Source organism: Gigantopelta aegis, chromosome 11 (genome assembly GCF_016097555.1).
Source record: "Gigantopelta aegis isolate Gae_Host chromosome 11, Gae_host_genome, whole genome shotgun sequence".
NCBI lineage: Eukaryota > Metazoa > Mollusca > Gastropoda > Neomphalida > Peltospiridae > Gigantopelta > Gigantopelta aegis.
This window is the reverse complement of record NC_054709.1, coordinates 23160221-23176002: the sequence shown is the minus strand read 5'-3', so window position 1 is coordinate 23176002 and position 15782 is coordinate 23160221. Positions and strand designations below refer to the sequence as shown.

The 15782-nt window shown below is 39.5% G+C and overlaps 1 protein-coding gene and 1 long non-coding RNA gene across 3 annotated transcripts in view; one reads left to right on the top strand and one right to left on the bottom strand.

Moving 5' to 3' along the window:
* Window positions 1–12507, top strand: part of LOC121385017 (serine hydroxymethyltransferase, mitochondrial-like) — a 67136-nt gene extending 54629 nt beyond the window's left edge. The window contains exons 8-13 of one of the 2 annotated variants that reach the window (XR_005959492.1): window positions 2857–3022; window positions 3873–3972; window positions 5349–5504; window positions 6133–6240; window positions 8633–8823; window positions 11681–12507. Coding sequence is in view for 1 of the 2 variants with exons in the window: in XM_041515553.1 (XP_041371487.1) it covers window positions 2857–3022; window positions 3873–3972; window positions 5349–5504; window positions 6133–6240; window positions 8633–8760 (658 nt within the window). In the remaining variant the exon portion in view is untranslated. Of the gene's footprint in view, window positions 1–2856; window positions 3023–3872; window positions 3973–5348; window positions 5505–6132; window positions 6241–8632; window positions 9837–11680 lie in introns of those variants that run through there. The other variant, XM_041515553.1, reaches the window with a different exon arrangement.
* LOC121385018 lies at window positions 10811–11328 on the bottom strand. Its single transcript, XR_005959493.1, has 2 exons — window positions 10894–11328; window positions 10811–10844 (listed from the first exon to the last, which is right to left on the bottom strand). It is a non-coding gene; the product is annotated as an uncharacterized LOC121385018 (long non-coding RNA).
* Window positions 12508–15782: the final 3275 nt, after the last annotated feature.

Below are 15782 nucleotides of genomic sequence, written 5' to 3'. Positions count from 1 at the left end.
ATTGTCCATTTTAACACACAGAATTGGTCACTATAATTGCACTGTTTTGTGTTACAAGGTATTAATAGACATGCAGGCAAGTCTTGTATGTTGTATGAATGGGCAAGATCTACTGTTGGTAGAGCGCTTACGTCCAAGGTGTTCGGGTCGCAGGATCGAACCACCTCGGTGGACTCATTCTCTGACTGTTTTTTTTTTTTTCCATCCCAACCACTGTCTCATTACTGGAATATCAAAAGCCATGGTATTTACTGTGTTTTCTGTGGTGAAAGTGCAAATAAAGATTTCTTGCTACAATTATCATGGATGAACCAGTTTCACTGAGCATAAGCATGTGTTTCTAAAGCATATCAATATTTATAAACAAACAGTTGTTATTCAGATACTTCAGATACTTTCAGATACTTGTATATGGGCAGAATTTTGAAAATAGCAATTAATTAGTAAAAAAAAGTTAATAGAATTCAAAAAAAAAAAATTAAATAAAAAGTTACAAGCCAAAAATAAAAAGAATTGACTGCTCGGCCGAATATTCATATAATTTGGAGCATTTTAGAAGGACAGTTCAAAAATAAATAAGAAAGAGAGGGTCAGACTATTTAATAATATAAAAAAAGAGAAGAAGTAATTTCGACATAAAATTTTGAACGGTCCGGGCCGGGGGGGTGGTGAGTTTAAGGTGGGCGGAATTTGGAATACGAATTTAGAAGTTATGTCTAGGGACCTAAAGCCAAAAGGAGCTGCTACATTCGACTCATGTCTGGATAAAATTTAAAATCCCAAAAATAATATTGGAGTGCTTGGCCAAAAAGTTGTTAGGGTGATTTGAGCAATTTAGACGGGCTGTTTACAAAAAAATTAACATAAAATTTTGAACCACGGCCAAAAGATTTAAAGTCCAACTAAGCCCTAAAAAGGAGGTTCCTGCCCTAGGAGAGGTTTGGCGGAACTCATGGCGAGATGTTGGGGTGATCGGTTCGGAACCTCGGGAAGAAGTGAGGCAGGTCAATGTAGCACTCTCCCCGAAGTAAGGCTGGGTAATCTTCCGGAAGTATCAGCCTAATAATCCGATGGACGATTGGATTATCCATGTCTGATTTCAACATTCCTTGCCGATACACCCCGTTCCGCTCAGACGTCAGGTAGAAGGTGCGACTCTTCTCGACGTACTGGAACTGGTACCGCCCCTGACCAGATGGTGTTGGTCTCCAACTCTTGGGGATGAAGGGGCCTGGCAGTTGGGAGGTATAGCAGTGAACTCCCCCTTGACACACTCGCGGTACCATTCAGGAAGCTTGTCGCAGGCGATCTGCTAAGTAGTGGGTTGGGTGTCAGACGGGTCCTGAACCGACACTTTCCTCTTCTTGGCATCCCGCTCTGCACCAGCTATTGCAACAACATGCAGAGACGCCGGTGGGCTGGCTGGAGCTGACGACACTTTAACATGTCCTGTCTCCATCGGCGCTGGTGCTGCAGGGGGAGGGGCCGCCACTGCCAGTTGAGCTGACAGTTTAGGCCTCACCGTTGCCGCTCCTGGCGTCTGCTGCTTTTGAGTAGTGGGGGGCGGCGAAGCAGAAGGGACCGCCGCCGGCAGTTAAGCTGCCGGTTTTGGCCCCCCCTGAACTGCCCCTGCCAGTCTCGACTTCTTCTTTGAAGCAGAAGGGACCGCCCCTGGGGGTTGAGCCGCCGAGTTTGGTCCCCCTTGAGCCGCCTTGGGACACCTTCTCCTCCTACTGCTCGGGCGCTTTGGTCTATTGTCACCGTTATACAAGGTGACAATAGCTGAACTCCCATTGTGTTCAATGCGATACTTGGCCAAAGGACCAAGCTCACGCAACACAGTCCCAAGCTCACGCAACACAGTCCCAAGGGTGGGAGGGAGAGAAACCTCGATGTTCGCTGAACACAACCGCATTCTTTGCTGTCTCGAGTAGGAATCAACATATATGGACCTTATATTTTTGGCAAGTATCTGTAAAGAAAGTTTTACCAGCAGATGCCATGACAATCATGTGACTTCAGTAACCAGATACAAGTACAGCTGAGAACAGACAGAAATAGTTTTTAAAATTACGTTTTCTTTCAAATTACAGTCTGAGAAAATAATAGAAAAAAGGTATTAAGAGATATGTTGTGTTTATGAGTGGGTAAACAAAACAAACTTCAACTTTTATATGTAGTATGAATGCAGATGAGTTGAGATTGGATGTTTATAAACACTGTTAGACAATATTGAACATAAACAGCTGATTGACTCCAAACACCATCGGACATAATTTACGTAGACGGCCCATGCATTTTATGTCCCTTTCCAAAAATCTCTTATGATAAACATTAGTTTTGTATAGGCAGTGAAACATTGCTTTCTTTCGAAATGACTTATAAACATGGCAAGTAATGCAAAACGTAAAACTACGTCTCAACAGTCAGCCTAATTTGTTCCAAAGCTACATGTATGTAATGAATTAAATTACAGTGAAAGATTTGACAGTAATTTTGGCATATAGTCTTAGAGAGGAAACCCGCTACATTTTTCCATTAGTATCAAGCATCATACATGTGTATCTATAATCACAGAATGGTAGCACATACCATGGCCTTTGATACACCTTCATGATGCACTGGCTGGACTGAGAAATAGCCCAATGGGCCCACCGATAGGGATTGATCCCAAACTGACCATGCATCAGGCGGACGCTTTACTGGTCTATATCCCACTCCTTGAAATGACAAAAACACTCAATGCATGTATCGTTAAAAAGTTTAAAATGTTAAAATAAATTCAGTGTGGACAAGCCCATACCAGAAGTAATCAGTATTGAAAGGGTTAAACAAAGTGTGTGTTTGGTTCTACAGAGGTGGCATTATCTTCTATCGGAGGGGTGTGAAGAACACTGACCTGAAAACTGGAAAAGCTGTGATGTACGATTTGGAAAAGAAAATCAATGGGGCTGTGTTCCCGGCCTTGCAGGGTGGACCACACGAACATCAGATAGCAGCCATCGCCGTCGCTCTCAAACAGGTGCAGATTGCCTATGTCTTTTAGAGTTGTGTCCCTTAGGGTTTTGTTGAGTTGTGTCCCATAGTTTTAAATTTAAATGTGAATTCTCAGAGTGTCAGTTAGTGCAATATTTTGATATTTCTGACAATGACACATTTACCAGTTATAAAAAAGTACATACTGACTGATCCCAAATAATCCTTGCAGAATTCATTATTAACTCACTGATATCGAACTTGTAATGTGCTGCCACTTGGTGTATGCAGTGGTTTCATAAAATAGTTCTTGGAAATGAATACAAAGTACACAAAAAATGTACTTCAGTCGCTTTCTTTCTATTAATTAGCAAGTGTGGAATATATTAGACACAAACGTTTTTAGAAACAAAATATATAGGTATAGTTAACATATGCTGAAAACAACGTTAATTTCATTTATTTTATCTTACTATTAATTAATATTCATGACATTCAGACTTTTTTTAAACTTTTTTTTATTTTACTTCTATTCTTTCATCTTTCCTTCAGTGGTAACATGTTTCTTACTGTCATGACATATTACATATATTCCTATACATTGTTTATCCTATAATGTTAATGTAAGGTAGTAATATCAGGGCCAGTGCATATAAAACTTTTAGAGTCTATAGACTCGATCTCTGATGACGTCGCACACATGCAATTTGTATGATGTTCACATCTCAGACTCTATTGGAATCTCGAGTCTCGACTCTAAAAGTTTTATAAGCACCAGGCCAGGGACCCAAACCCTGGCACTACCGTATTTGTATTCTAGGGATAATAAAGTTTATTAAAAAGATAAAACATAAATAAATGTAAAGAAATGTAAACGTTAGTAATTGTTTTGACAGGCACAGAGCTCAGAGTTCAAGGAATACCAAAGACAGGTGATGAAAAACGCAAAGGTTCTCGGTGAATCTTTGATGAAAAAAGGATACACAGTTGTATCAGGTAAACCTACACCAATTGTCATATGTCAGATGTTCTCTGTGAATCTCATGAAAAAAGGGTATACAGTTGTATCAGGTAAACCTACACCAATTGTCATATGTCAGATGTTCTCTGTGAATCTCATGAAAAAAGGGTATACAGTTGTATCAGGTAAAAATCTACACCAACTGTCATATGTCAAAGGTTCTTGAGGAATCTCTGATAAAAAAAAGGATACAAAGTTGTATGAGGTAAACCTACACCAATTGTCATATGTCAAAGGTTTTCCGTGAATCTCTGATGAAAAAAGTGTATAAAGTTTATTAAGTGTTTGTTTATATATATCTAATTAAGGTTCAAGCTTTTTGTCCTGCGCACCTGCTTTAGCTATCTGAGCTGTTTGTCCTTCGCACCTGCTTTAGCTATCTGAGCTGTTTGTCCTTCGCACCTGCTTTAGCTATCTGAGCTGTTTGTCCTTCGCACCTGCTTTAGCTATCTGAGCTGTTTGTCCTTCGCACCTGCTTTAGCTATCTGAGCTGTTTGTCCTTCGCACCTGCTTTAGCTATCTGAGCTGTTTGTCCTTCGCACCTGCTTTAGCTATCTGAGCTGTTTGTCCTTCGCACCTGCTTTAGCTATCTGAGCTGTTTGTCCTTCGCACCTGCTTTAGCTATCTGAGCTGTTTGTCCTTCGCACCTGCTTTAGCTATCTGAGCTGTTTGTCCTTCGCACCTGCTTTAGCTATCTGAGCTGTTTGTCCTTTGCACCTGCTTTAGCTATCTGAGCTGTTTGTCCTGTGCACCTGCTTTAGCTATCTGAGCTGTTTGTCCAGGACAGAGGGTTAGTGGTTAATAAAAGAGATGTAGGTGTGTTGGCTTTACATCTTCCCACTGAGTCATTAAATCCACTCTGGGTGGGAGCCGCGTCGGTGGCCCATTGGGCTATTTCTCGTTCCAGCCAATGCATCATGACTGGTATATCAAAGGCTGTGGTATGTACTACCCTGTCTGTGGGATGGTGCATATAAAAGATCCCTTGCTGCTAATTGAAAAGTGTAGCCCATGAAGTGGCAACAGCGGGTTTCCTCTCTCAGTATCTGTGTGGTCCTTAACCATATAACCGTAAATAAAATGTGTTGAGTGCATTGTTAACTAAAACATTGAACTATTTCTCAATCTAGCCAGTGCACCATAACTGGTATATCAAAGGTCATGGTACATGTATATGCTGTCCTGTCTGTGGGATGGGGCATATAAAAAATCCCTTGTCCTAATGGAAAAATGTAGCAGGTTTTCACTATGTGTGTGGAAACGACCGTAAGTTAGTCACCAAATAGCTGAAGTTAAAATGTGTTGAGGTGTTGTTAAACAAACCTTCCTTTCCTTCGTGTTTTACTCACAGGTGGAACCGACAACCACCTGGTTCTGGTTGACCTGCGACCCAAGGGAACGGACGGAGCGAGAGTGGAGCGAGTTCTCGAACTGTGTTACATCACCGTTAACAAAAACACGTGCTCCGGAGACAAGAGTGCCATGACCCCTGGTGGACTCAGGCTGGGTGTGTACATTTTCACTTGTCATTGCTGATCCCTCTTAGACCTTGCCAGTCACACATTTAATTAAAATATCGACTGGGTTCCTGTGATTTGAAGTCTTATGATTTAAAGAAGTGGGATGTAGTCCAGTGGTAAAGCACTTACACATGTATGCATGGTCAATTTGGGATCAGTCCCCATCAGTCCCCATCAGTCCCCATCGGTCCCCAGTCCCCATCGGTCCCCATCAGTCCCCATCGGTCCCCATCAGTCCCCATCAGTGGGCTGATTCTCATTCTAGCCAGTGCACCACGACTGATATATCAAAGGATATGGTTAGTGCTATCCTGTCTGTAAGATGATGCATATAAAAGATACTTTGCTACTAATGAAAAAATGTAGCGGGTTTTCTCTCTAAGACTAAATGCCAAAATTAACAAATGTTTGACGTCCAGTAGCTGATTATTAATAAAATAATGTGCTAGTGGTGTCATTAAACTTAAAGTTTCATTATAAAAAGATGCTAATTTAAATTTGTGTTTAAATAAAGGTCTTCCTATGCACCGGCAACAAAATCTTGCTAATAATGGCTCATAAAGACCATTTAATTCTTGTATCATGTTATTTGCAAAGCATGATTCTCTCTTTCAGGAGCTCCTGCCTTGACGACGCGTGGACTCAAAGAGTCGGACTTTGAGAAGGTTGTTGACCTGCTGGACCGGGGCGTACAGATCGCTCTCGATGCTCAAAAACAGACAAGTACGTCTTTCACATAACACTCACTCTATGTTTTCCAGATTTTTTTTTTTTATATTGTCAAATGGAGTCAAATTACTTTTTGTTCAAATACAGATTGGAAACTTTGTCTGTAAATCTGTTGATAAAACACAAAAACATACAAACAACACATTTAAAAGATTAATTAGTTTTATTTAAGTGTTTTCAAGTGGTAATAGATTTTTTAACGCTTGGTACTTGCAGTAACTCTTTGTGGTTTTTAACAAGGGCCATTATCTGCGTATTAGTCTCCTACCAGTTCAACTAGAGGGGATTATAGGTATCATTTCTCTTCTTCTGTCTGTCTGTTTGTCCATCCGTCCATCCCACATAGATTTTTCCAGGTATTTTTTCCACAATGCCTTGAGATATTCAGCTGAACTTTTGTGTACACACATGTAGCTTTATCATGTACTGTTGGTCCTTGAACGTAACGAAATAATAAAAATGAGTTTTTCAGACTTTGTTTTGCAATGTCTCAAGATATAGAGCTGAATAGCTTTGTGTATAGCTTTGTGTATAGCTTTATGGTGTGTAGCTTTATGGTGTGTAGCTTTATCGTGTGTAGCTTTATGGTGTGTAGCTTTATGGTGTGTAGCTTTATGGTGTATAGCTTTATCGTGTATAGCTTTATGGTGTATAGCTTTAATGTGTTTCTGTTACAGATCAAGTTTAACATTCATGGCGATTTATCCATTTCTCACATTTCTATGGCTCTTGAATTTAGGAGATACGAAATATTTTGGGCCCTGAAGGGGACATGTATTGCTTTAACAGTATTCTCAGAATGCTTGTTTTTGTTGTGTTTTGTTTGGAAAAGTGATCCTGATAAACAAAATGATAACCAACCTCAGTAGTGGACTGAAAATTGTTATCAGATTCAAGGCTGGTGGGTACTGTTTGTCAGCCACCGGAGCATGTGGGTACTGTTTGTCAGCTACCGGAGCCTGTGGGTACTGTTTGTCAGCCACCGGAGCCTGTGGGTGACTTTTCAGTTTCACTCAGAGTGAGTGCACCACTTTCATTAACCATTATTGTCCTGTTTATATCCAACTGTTGTCCTAGGCACACACCTCAACTTTCTGGGCTGTCTGTCCAGGACAGAGGGTTGGTGGTTAGTGAGATGGTAGGTAACCAGTTTTACGTGCTCATATACCACTAGGGAGAGAGAGAGAGAGAGAAGTCAGTGTAGTGGTCTTACAATTACCCATGGGTCGTTAATCTAGCTCTGGATGGGAGCTGGTACCGGGTGGCGAACCCAGTATCTACCAGCCTCAAGTGTGATGTCCTAAGGCTCGTGCAGCACTCTAGACACAATGGGAAGGTAAAAGGCCACATAGAGTTTCACCCATTGGATTATGTGTGATTATGGGTGCGTCTTCCAAAAGTGTCAACCAATGGAGGAGGATTACCCAGCATGCACTGCAGGTTCAGTGTCCTGTGGGTTCAGGTGACATCAAGATAGCCCAGCCAGGGTTTTTTTTCACCTGTCACATGTAAATATATGCATGGTTTTGAAATTCTGTGTAACACATACTTAAAAGGTCCATCGTCCCCTTGCAGCAGTGTACATTATTTTCTGCTTGAAACTTACACTGCTGCTAAAATATTAATTTTTCTCTACAGTCATCATGTTTGTGCATGTCCTAATGTGTTTACAAACTTAAGAAACTGTCTTGATTTGACCGTAGGTGCGGGAGGTATCCCAGTGGTAAAGCGCTTGTCAAATGCACAGTCAGTCTAGCTAGGATCAATCCCTGTCGGTGGACCCATTGTGCTATTTCTCATTCCAGCCAGTGCACCATGACTGGTATATCAAAGACCATGTTATGTGCTGTTGTGTCTGTGGGATAGTGCATATACAATGTAAAAGATCACTTGCTACTGAACAAAAAATGTAGCAGCTTTCCTCTCAAAAAATTACCAAATGTTCGACATCTAATAGCAGATGATTATTAAATCAATGTGCTCTAGTGGTGTCGTCAAACAAAACAAACTTTGATTTGATTGTTTGGCATGCACTAGAATTTTGATGATGTGTTTTGAAAGTATCTTTTGCAAATTCATCCTATTGAAGATTGCTGGGGTGTCGTTAAACATTAATTCATTCCTTTTAAAGATGTTCAACTTTAACAGACTTGATCACCAACATTAATTTGCTTTGTTTCTAGATGAGATTTCACCTTTTTTGGTTTCTTTTCTTCTTTTGTTCTGTAATATAGAACAAAGTTATAGATAAGACTAGGATTGAACAAAGTACTATTTCAGACAAGAAACCAAGTTTTAGCCAGAAGTAACTTTAAGGCTGTGTACGTTGTTGATCATACTGTTTGTGGAAAAATAAATTAAACCTTTTTGTTTTGTTTCCTTTTAGAAAAGCTAGCTGAATTCAAGACTTTTGTACTACAAGATGCTAAAATCCAAGCCCAGATTATGGAAGTGAAGAAAGATGTAGACGATTTCTCAAAGAACTACAACATGCCTGGCTTTGTGGATAGATAGATGACTCAGTTGTCTCCCTTGACACTTTCAAACTGAGACCCACTAACAGTATTGCTATGAAAGGTTACAAGCATAGTCATCTTAGTTATCTTTATTTTACTGCAAATAAAGTTATACAGTTGCTATTATATATTTTTTTTAAAGTATTTTTTTAAAAGAAAGAGACGAAAATTAAATCAGATTTTCATAAATTGGAAAATACTGAATGAATACACAAGTACTTAAAATGCTTTTTTAGATGAATGTATTTCATAGCCCTGTATATAATAAGTGCATACATTATGCTGATATTCTGATTAATTATACATTGTTATTTATTATCCACGTGGTTCAACATAACCGAGTTAATAATAATCATACGAAGCACACGTGTAATAACAAGTGTGATGACATAATTTTGGAAAGCGACGTCATAACATGATGTTGTTTTCTCCAGTCCTAGTTTAGACTTTCCATATGAAATATGACGTCATTTCGTCATCTCCTTCTAGTTGTGGTTGAAACATTTTGAAACGGTCCTTGTTATTCATAAAAATATGACAATAGTAATATGGATAATAAAGAAATTATTACACTGGAGTGTGTGTCGTACTGATTTTACGAAACTCGTATTAGGATTCACGTATTACCATCGCTCTTGCTCAGGCAATACAAAAATCATGACACTCGTTTCGTAAAATCAGTACAATGCAAGCTGGTATAATAATCTCTATTTACAGGCCTTATAATTTTGGCATAATAATCCATTTATTTTGCTGAAGCTGTTCCCATTGCCTGTTTTCAACCTGTTTAATCAATACATCCTCTATTTCTGACTTACGTACTTTGTTCACTATGTTTATAGGATATTGTAGGACACTGATGTTGATCCTGGTGTAACTGATGAATATTGGTGGAATTTTGTATATATGCAATTCGATAATTTTTTGTATATTTTTTCTTGTGTAAATCAAAATATCTAGTCATCTTTGTCAGTTGAAATAAGTAATCATGAACTGTTAGACTTGTGATTTGCAATACATTATTTGTTTGGTGATGTATGCAGTTACTGATTTGCAATAAATTGTCTTACTTTCTCCATGATTTAAAAGAAATTTAAAAATTAATGAATTTATCTTTCTTTGGTGAATCTACATGTGTACACAGTTTTGAATGAATTCTCTCTCGTGAATAAACCCAATTACTGTTGGCACTTTACACACTGTGTGATTTGAAAAAACCCCTCTTTTCGCTTTGATTACTCAAATCATGAATGATGTTTGATTAATCATATACCAGTATGTTCCTTTAATATAAAAAAATCTGATTTGGTGACAGTTATTATTATCAGCATGTAATAAAATGTAATGTTATCGCAGTACTGACTTGGTGCTGACACTTCTTGAACTTATGCACTTGCATGTCTTAATTTTAGTTATTACATCCTATACAGTCTTAATGCTTCTTTATAACTTGTTTTAAAATGTATCTAATGAGCGAAAGCAGGTTTGATATGTTTTTAAACAACGAGTTGTGAGATAAATGGTATCTAACGGACACGAATGTATTATTCTATTTCTAACGTATCCTCAAAAACCAGGTTTTAAGCAAATGTTGACATCTTTTTTGACTAAAAGTTATTTACAGCCGTTTCACTTGTAGCTAACTTGATTGTCAGATTAACTATTCGTCACAGTGTAATCTATTTCCACCATGTTGCTTTTCATTGGATGCATGGCACTGGTGACCTGGTCATCACCTAGGAGAAGACAGTCATATGTCTTGAAATTGTTAACACACACGTACATGTGTTATCAAAAATAACGCAGGATCTTCTCAACAACGGGTGTGTTAGATATGCGTTTAAAGAAAGAGCTGTAAGATAAATGACATTCTATTTTTTTACATATTCTAAAAAAAAAACAGGTTTAAAATAAATTCAAACGTTTTTTCCAACTGAAACGTATTTATGACACTTATACGGCAGTTAACATGTGTATCACAGGGTAATCAGTTTTAAGTTAACTTACACTTCACAGAGTAATCAATTTCGATTGTGGGTTGTTTTTTATTGTGTAAAATAGCTGGGCTGATCGGGTCATCACCTAGGGGTGGCCAGGTGTTTGTTTTGTGCTGAGCTGATCGGGTCATCACCTAGGGGTGGCCAGGTGTTTGTTTTGTGCTGAGCTGATCGGGTCATCACCTAGGGGTGGCCAGGTGTTTGTTTTGTGCTGGGCTGATCGGGTCATCACCTAGGGGTGGCAAGGTGTTTGTTTTGTGCTGGGCTGATCGGGTCATCACCTAGGGGTGGCCAGATGTTTGTTTTGTGCTGAGCTGATCGGGTCATCACCTAGGGGTGGCCAGGTGTTTGTTTTGTGCTGAGCTGATCGGGTCATCACCTAGGGGTGGCCAGGTGTTTGTTTTGTGCTGAGCTGATCGGGTCATCACCTAGGGGTTTATTATACAGGAAAACTAATTTTGTAAGTATCTCACTACATGTAGCACCTATTTCTTTTGTTTTAAAGGGACATACCCTAGTTTCAGCCAATGAAAATTAACACTAAGTTTAGTTAATCTACAAACCTGTATCACATTTGGATAAAGTTACAATTGAGTGAAACATGAGTCTGTGACTTTGAAATGGTGAAATAGGCTAATAGACTAAAACTCGACTCCATAACTGTTACCTGTCAGACGCACGTGCGTTTTTTTAAATATGATAAATAAATTTTGTGATATTAAAAACACCAGGATGACCAAAAACACTTTGAATGTACGGAAATGGATAATCTAAACAATAAAATCTAAGTAAATTATTATTTCAGTTACCAAAAACGGCTCTAATAGTAAAAAATATGACTTCGTGTTTAAAACCTAGGGTATATCCCTTTAACAGTTCATGTTTTTCACTTTAAAACTGATCATTGTTGTTGGTTTTTAGAATTAGACAAGATGCAAGATGGCCGCCGCAGTTGATGGCGCAAGCTTACAGGTAGCTCGTCGCAAGCTTACGGGAAGCTCGTCGCAAGCTTACGGGAAGCTCATCACAAGTGTGCGAGTAGCTCGTCGCAAGTTTGCAAGAAGCTCGTCGCAAGTGTGCGGGAAGCTTGTTGCAAGCTTGCGTGAAACTAGTCGCAAGCATGCGGGAAGCTCGTCGCAAGCGTGTGGGAAGCAAGAAACTAGTTGCAAGAAACTGATGGGAAGCTTGCTGCAAGCATGAAACCAGCTGGTTGCATGGTTGTAAACAGGTTCCAAATACTAGCTTGAAACGCTGTACTTACTACTGTATAAGATATGCTTGTACAACATTGTCGCAAGGTAGTTACCAGCTAGTTACCAGCTATTTAATAAGCTTGCAGTTTCCAAAGGTGTCAGTATCGACTCTTTCCTTAAAGTTGAACATTAAGGTTTTACGTTTAAATCGGGGTTTGTTTTTTTACAAACTATTACATGTATGTCTATATTTGTAAATTTTATTATAGTATGTAACATTATTTATACATGTATACATTTGACAGTAACACGTGTAAAGAGGCGTACTGGTCTGCGCCATTGAAAACATATTGTGTAACTCGATATTTCATCGTCTTCAGATTTACACCCCTTTGATGTACATCTTTATTGTCCATCAGGTGATTGTGAAAATTTACTTGTCTAGGAGAGGCAGACAATCATAGTTGTTTTCAGTATTTTAAATGCTCAAGCAATAGTTTGTTACATTGTACTATAAACCAAATATATTTTAAAATAAACTACATGTATGTTATCCTTTCTGCTTTGACATGTTGTCTATTTATGTCCAGCATGTATAAATACCGGTATGGTTTATCTAATGTTCATAACCATTTACAGCGCAGGGCCATGTTCCATGAGGTGATCTTAGCTTATGCTTGCTCTAGCCAGTGCACCATGACTGGTATATCAAGTGATGTGGTATTTGCTATCCTATCTGTAAGATGGTGCATATAAAAGATCCCTTGCTACTAATTAACTTTATTTTCTTGACTATACATCAAAATTACCAAATGTTTGACATTGAATAGCCGATGATTAATAAATCAGTGTGCTTTAGTAAAAACAAAACAAACTTATTTTAAGATCACTTTAAAGAAAGAAAGAAATGTTTTATTTAACGACGCACTCAACACATTTTATTTATGGTTATATGGCGTCAGACATATGGTTAAGGACCACACAGATACTGAGAGGAAACCCGCTATCGCCACTTCATGGGCTACTCTTTTCGATTAGCAGCAAGGGATCTTTTATATGCACCATCCCACAGACAGGATAGCACATACCACAGCCTTTGATATACCAATCGTGGTGCACTGGCTGGAATGAGAAATAGCCTAATGGGCCCACCGACGGGGATCGATCTCACACCGACCGCACATCGAGCGAGCGCTGTACCACTGGGCTACATCGCCCCCAAGATCACTTAGTGTATAACTCGTATTATTGAAGTACATGTATTGGGACTCCAGAGTTCCCACAAAGTGTATAACTCGTATTATTGAAGTACATGTATTGGGACTCCAGAGTTCCCACAAAGTGTATAACTCGTATTATTGAAGTACATGTATTGGGACTCCAGAGTTCCCACAAAGTGTATAACTCGTATTATTGAAGTACATGTATTGGGACTCCAGAGTTCCCACAAAGTGTATAACTCGTATTATTGAAGTACATGTATTGGGACTCCAGAGTTCCCACAAATGGCTTATTATCAACGGCTGTACTATGTAGCGTTCTATCTATGGAAAATGGTAGGTTTGGTTTGTTTAACTGCACCACTAGAGCACAATCATTAATTGGATGTCAAATATTTGGTAATTTTTTACATGGAGGAAACCTGTTACATGTTTCCATTATCAACAAGGGATCGTTTATATGCACTTTCACACAGACAGGAAAGCACATACCACTGCCTTTGATATACCAGTCGGCCACTGGTTGGGATGGGAAAAAATAATTAGGAGAATGGGTCCACTGAGGTGGTTTGATCCTGCGATGCAAGCACCTCAGTTGACTATATGGGAGTGTATATGAAAGATATTTTGTAAGTTCGCTTACCTAATGCGCAGTCGCTCTAGGATTGATCCTCGTTGGTGGACCTATTGCACTATTTCTCGTCCACGGCTAGTTTAACAAATTCCATGGTATGTACAGGACCGTCGGAAGCAATTAAAAGTTGGTACGGTCATGAAAGCAATATATATGATGAGAGCGCCGCAGGAAGAGAAAAAACCCCGTTCCTGGCCCAAAACTGGTACGGCCATGGCGACCGACGCCCTTTGTATAGCTGTTTGATGGTAATGCTTATATAAATAAACGTTATCCATATTCGGGCATTTTCGTTTAATTCGGGAAAAAAACAACCTGTTCCCTGCAAAAATGGAGCCCGTACGCCTATGTGATTAATAAATCAAGTGCTCAAGTGGTGGTGTTAAACAAAACAAACTTTAACTTTTTAAGCTATGACACTCGTTGACATTGATTCCACTAACACTGTCTCGCCTAGGGCTAAGAGTATGACCCTCGTTGACATTGATTCCACTAACACTGTCTCGCCTATGGATAAGAGTATGACACTCGTTGACATTGATTCCACTAACACTGTCTCGCCTAGGGATAAGAGTATGACACTCGTTGACATTGATTCCACTAACACTGTCTCGCCTATGGATAAGAGTATGACACTCGTTGACATTGATTCCACTAACACTCATTGATTCCACTAACACTGTCTCGGATAAGAGTATGACACTCGTTGACATTGATTCCACTAACACTGTCTCGCCTAGGGCTAAGAGTATGACCCTCGTTGACATCGATTCCACTAACACTGGCTCGCCTAGGGCTCTAACACTGGCTCGTCTAGGGCTAAGAGTATGACCCTCGTTGACATCGATTCCACTAACACTGGCTCGCCTAGGGCTCTAACACTGGCTCGTCTAGGGCTAAGAGTATGACCCTCGTTGACATCGATTCCACTAACACCGTCTCGCCTAGTATAGGGATGGATCTCGCTTGGTCGGCGGAGCGCTTTCCTCACCTGAAGTGCTTGCGTCGTAGGATCCAACCATTTCAGTGGACCCATTCTCTTATTGGGTTTCCCCGTCTCAACCAGTGCACCTCGATTGATAGACTAACAACCGTGGTATGTGGTGCCCTGTCTGTGGGAAAGTGGATATAAAACGGAAAAATGTAGCAGGTTTCCCGATGCCATGAATCAACAATGACCTAATGTTTCGACACCCAGTAGCCTATGATTGATAAGTCAATGTGATTTAGTGGATAAATCAATGTGATTTAGTGGTGTCATTAAAGAAAACAAACTTTAATTTTTAAACATAGTAGCCATAGGGGAAGCGAGTTTCTTCTCGTTATCTGTGTAGTCCTTAACCAAATCTCTGTTATGTCCGACACTATATAACCGTATATAAAATGTGTTGAGTGTGTCATTAAATGAAACATATTTTCCTTCATTAAACTCGATGAAGTAGCCATGATATTATATTAAATGTACCACTGAGGCCAAAATGTTGGTATAACTAGTGTGAAAATAGTTCCGTCCCAGAGAGCTATATTTTTGGGTGAGTAACTTGACAATATATGTATTGATTGCAGGAACAGATAGATGTTCACTAGTACTGTTTGCATGCTTAGGAATAATGTAGGCCCTTGAAAAAGAAAACAAAATGTCTTGAGAAGGGAGGGGTTTCGACCCTCACCCCCCATGTAGACGCGCCTGCCCCCCCTCTCTCTCTCTCTCTCTCTCTCTCTCTCTCTCTCTCTCTCTCTCTCTCTCTCTCTCTCTCTCTCGCTTTCTCTGTCTCTCTGTTTATTATTTTCTTTATTTGTTTCTTTCTAAAGTTCTTTCTCTTTATGTGTCAAAATAACGGTAATTTAGAATGTTTCAAGGTGTCGTTGAACAGACATTCCTTCCCTTTCCAGTTAACGACGACTAATGGGTCTCTGTCAGTGTCCTAAGTACTGGATGATGGTCGACAGATTACGGCGAATGAACCCAAGGTTGG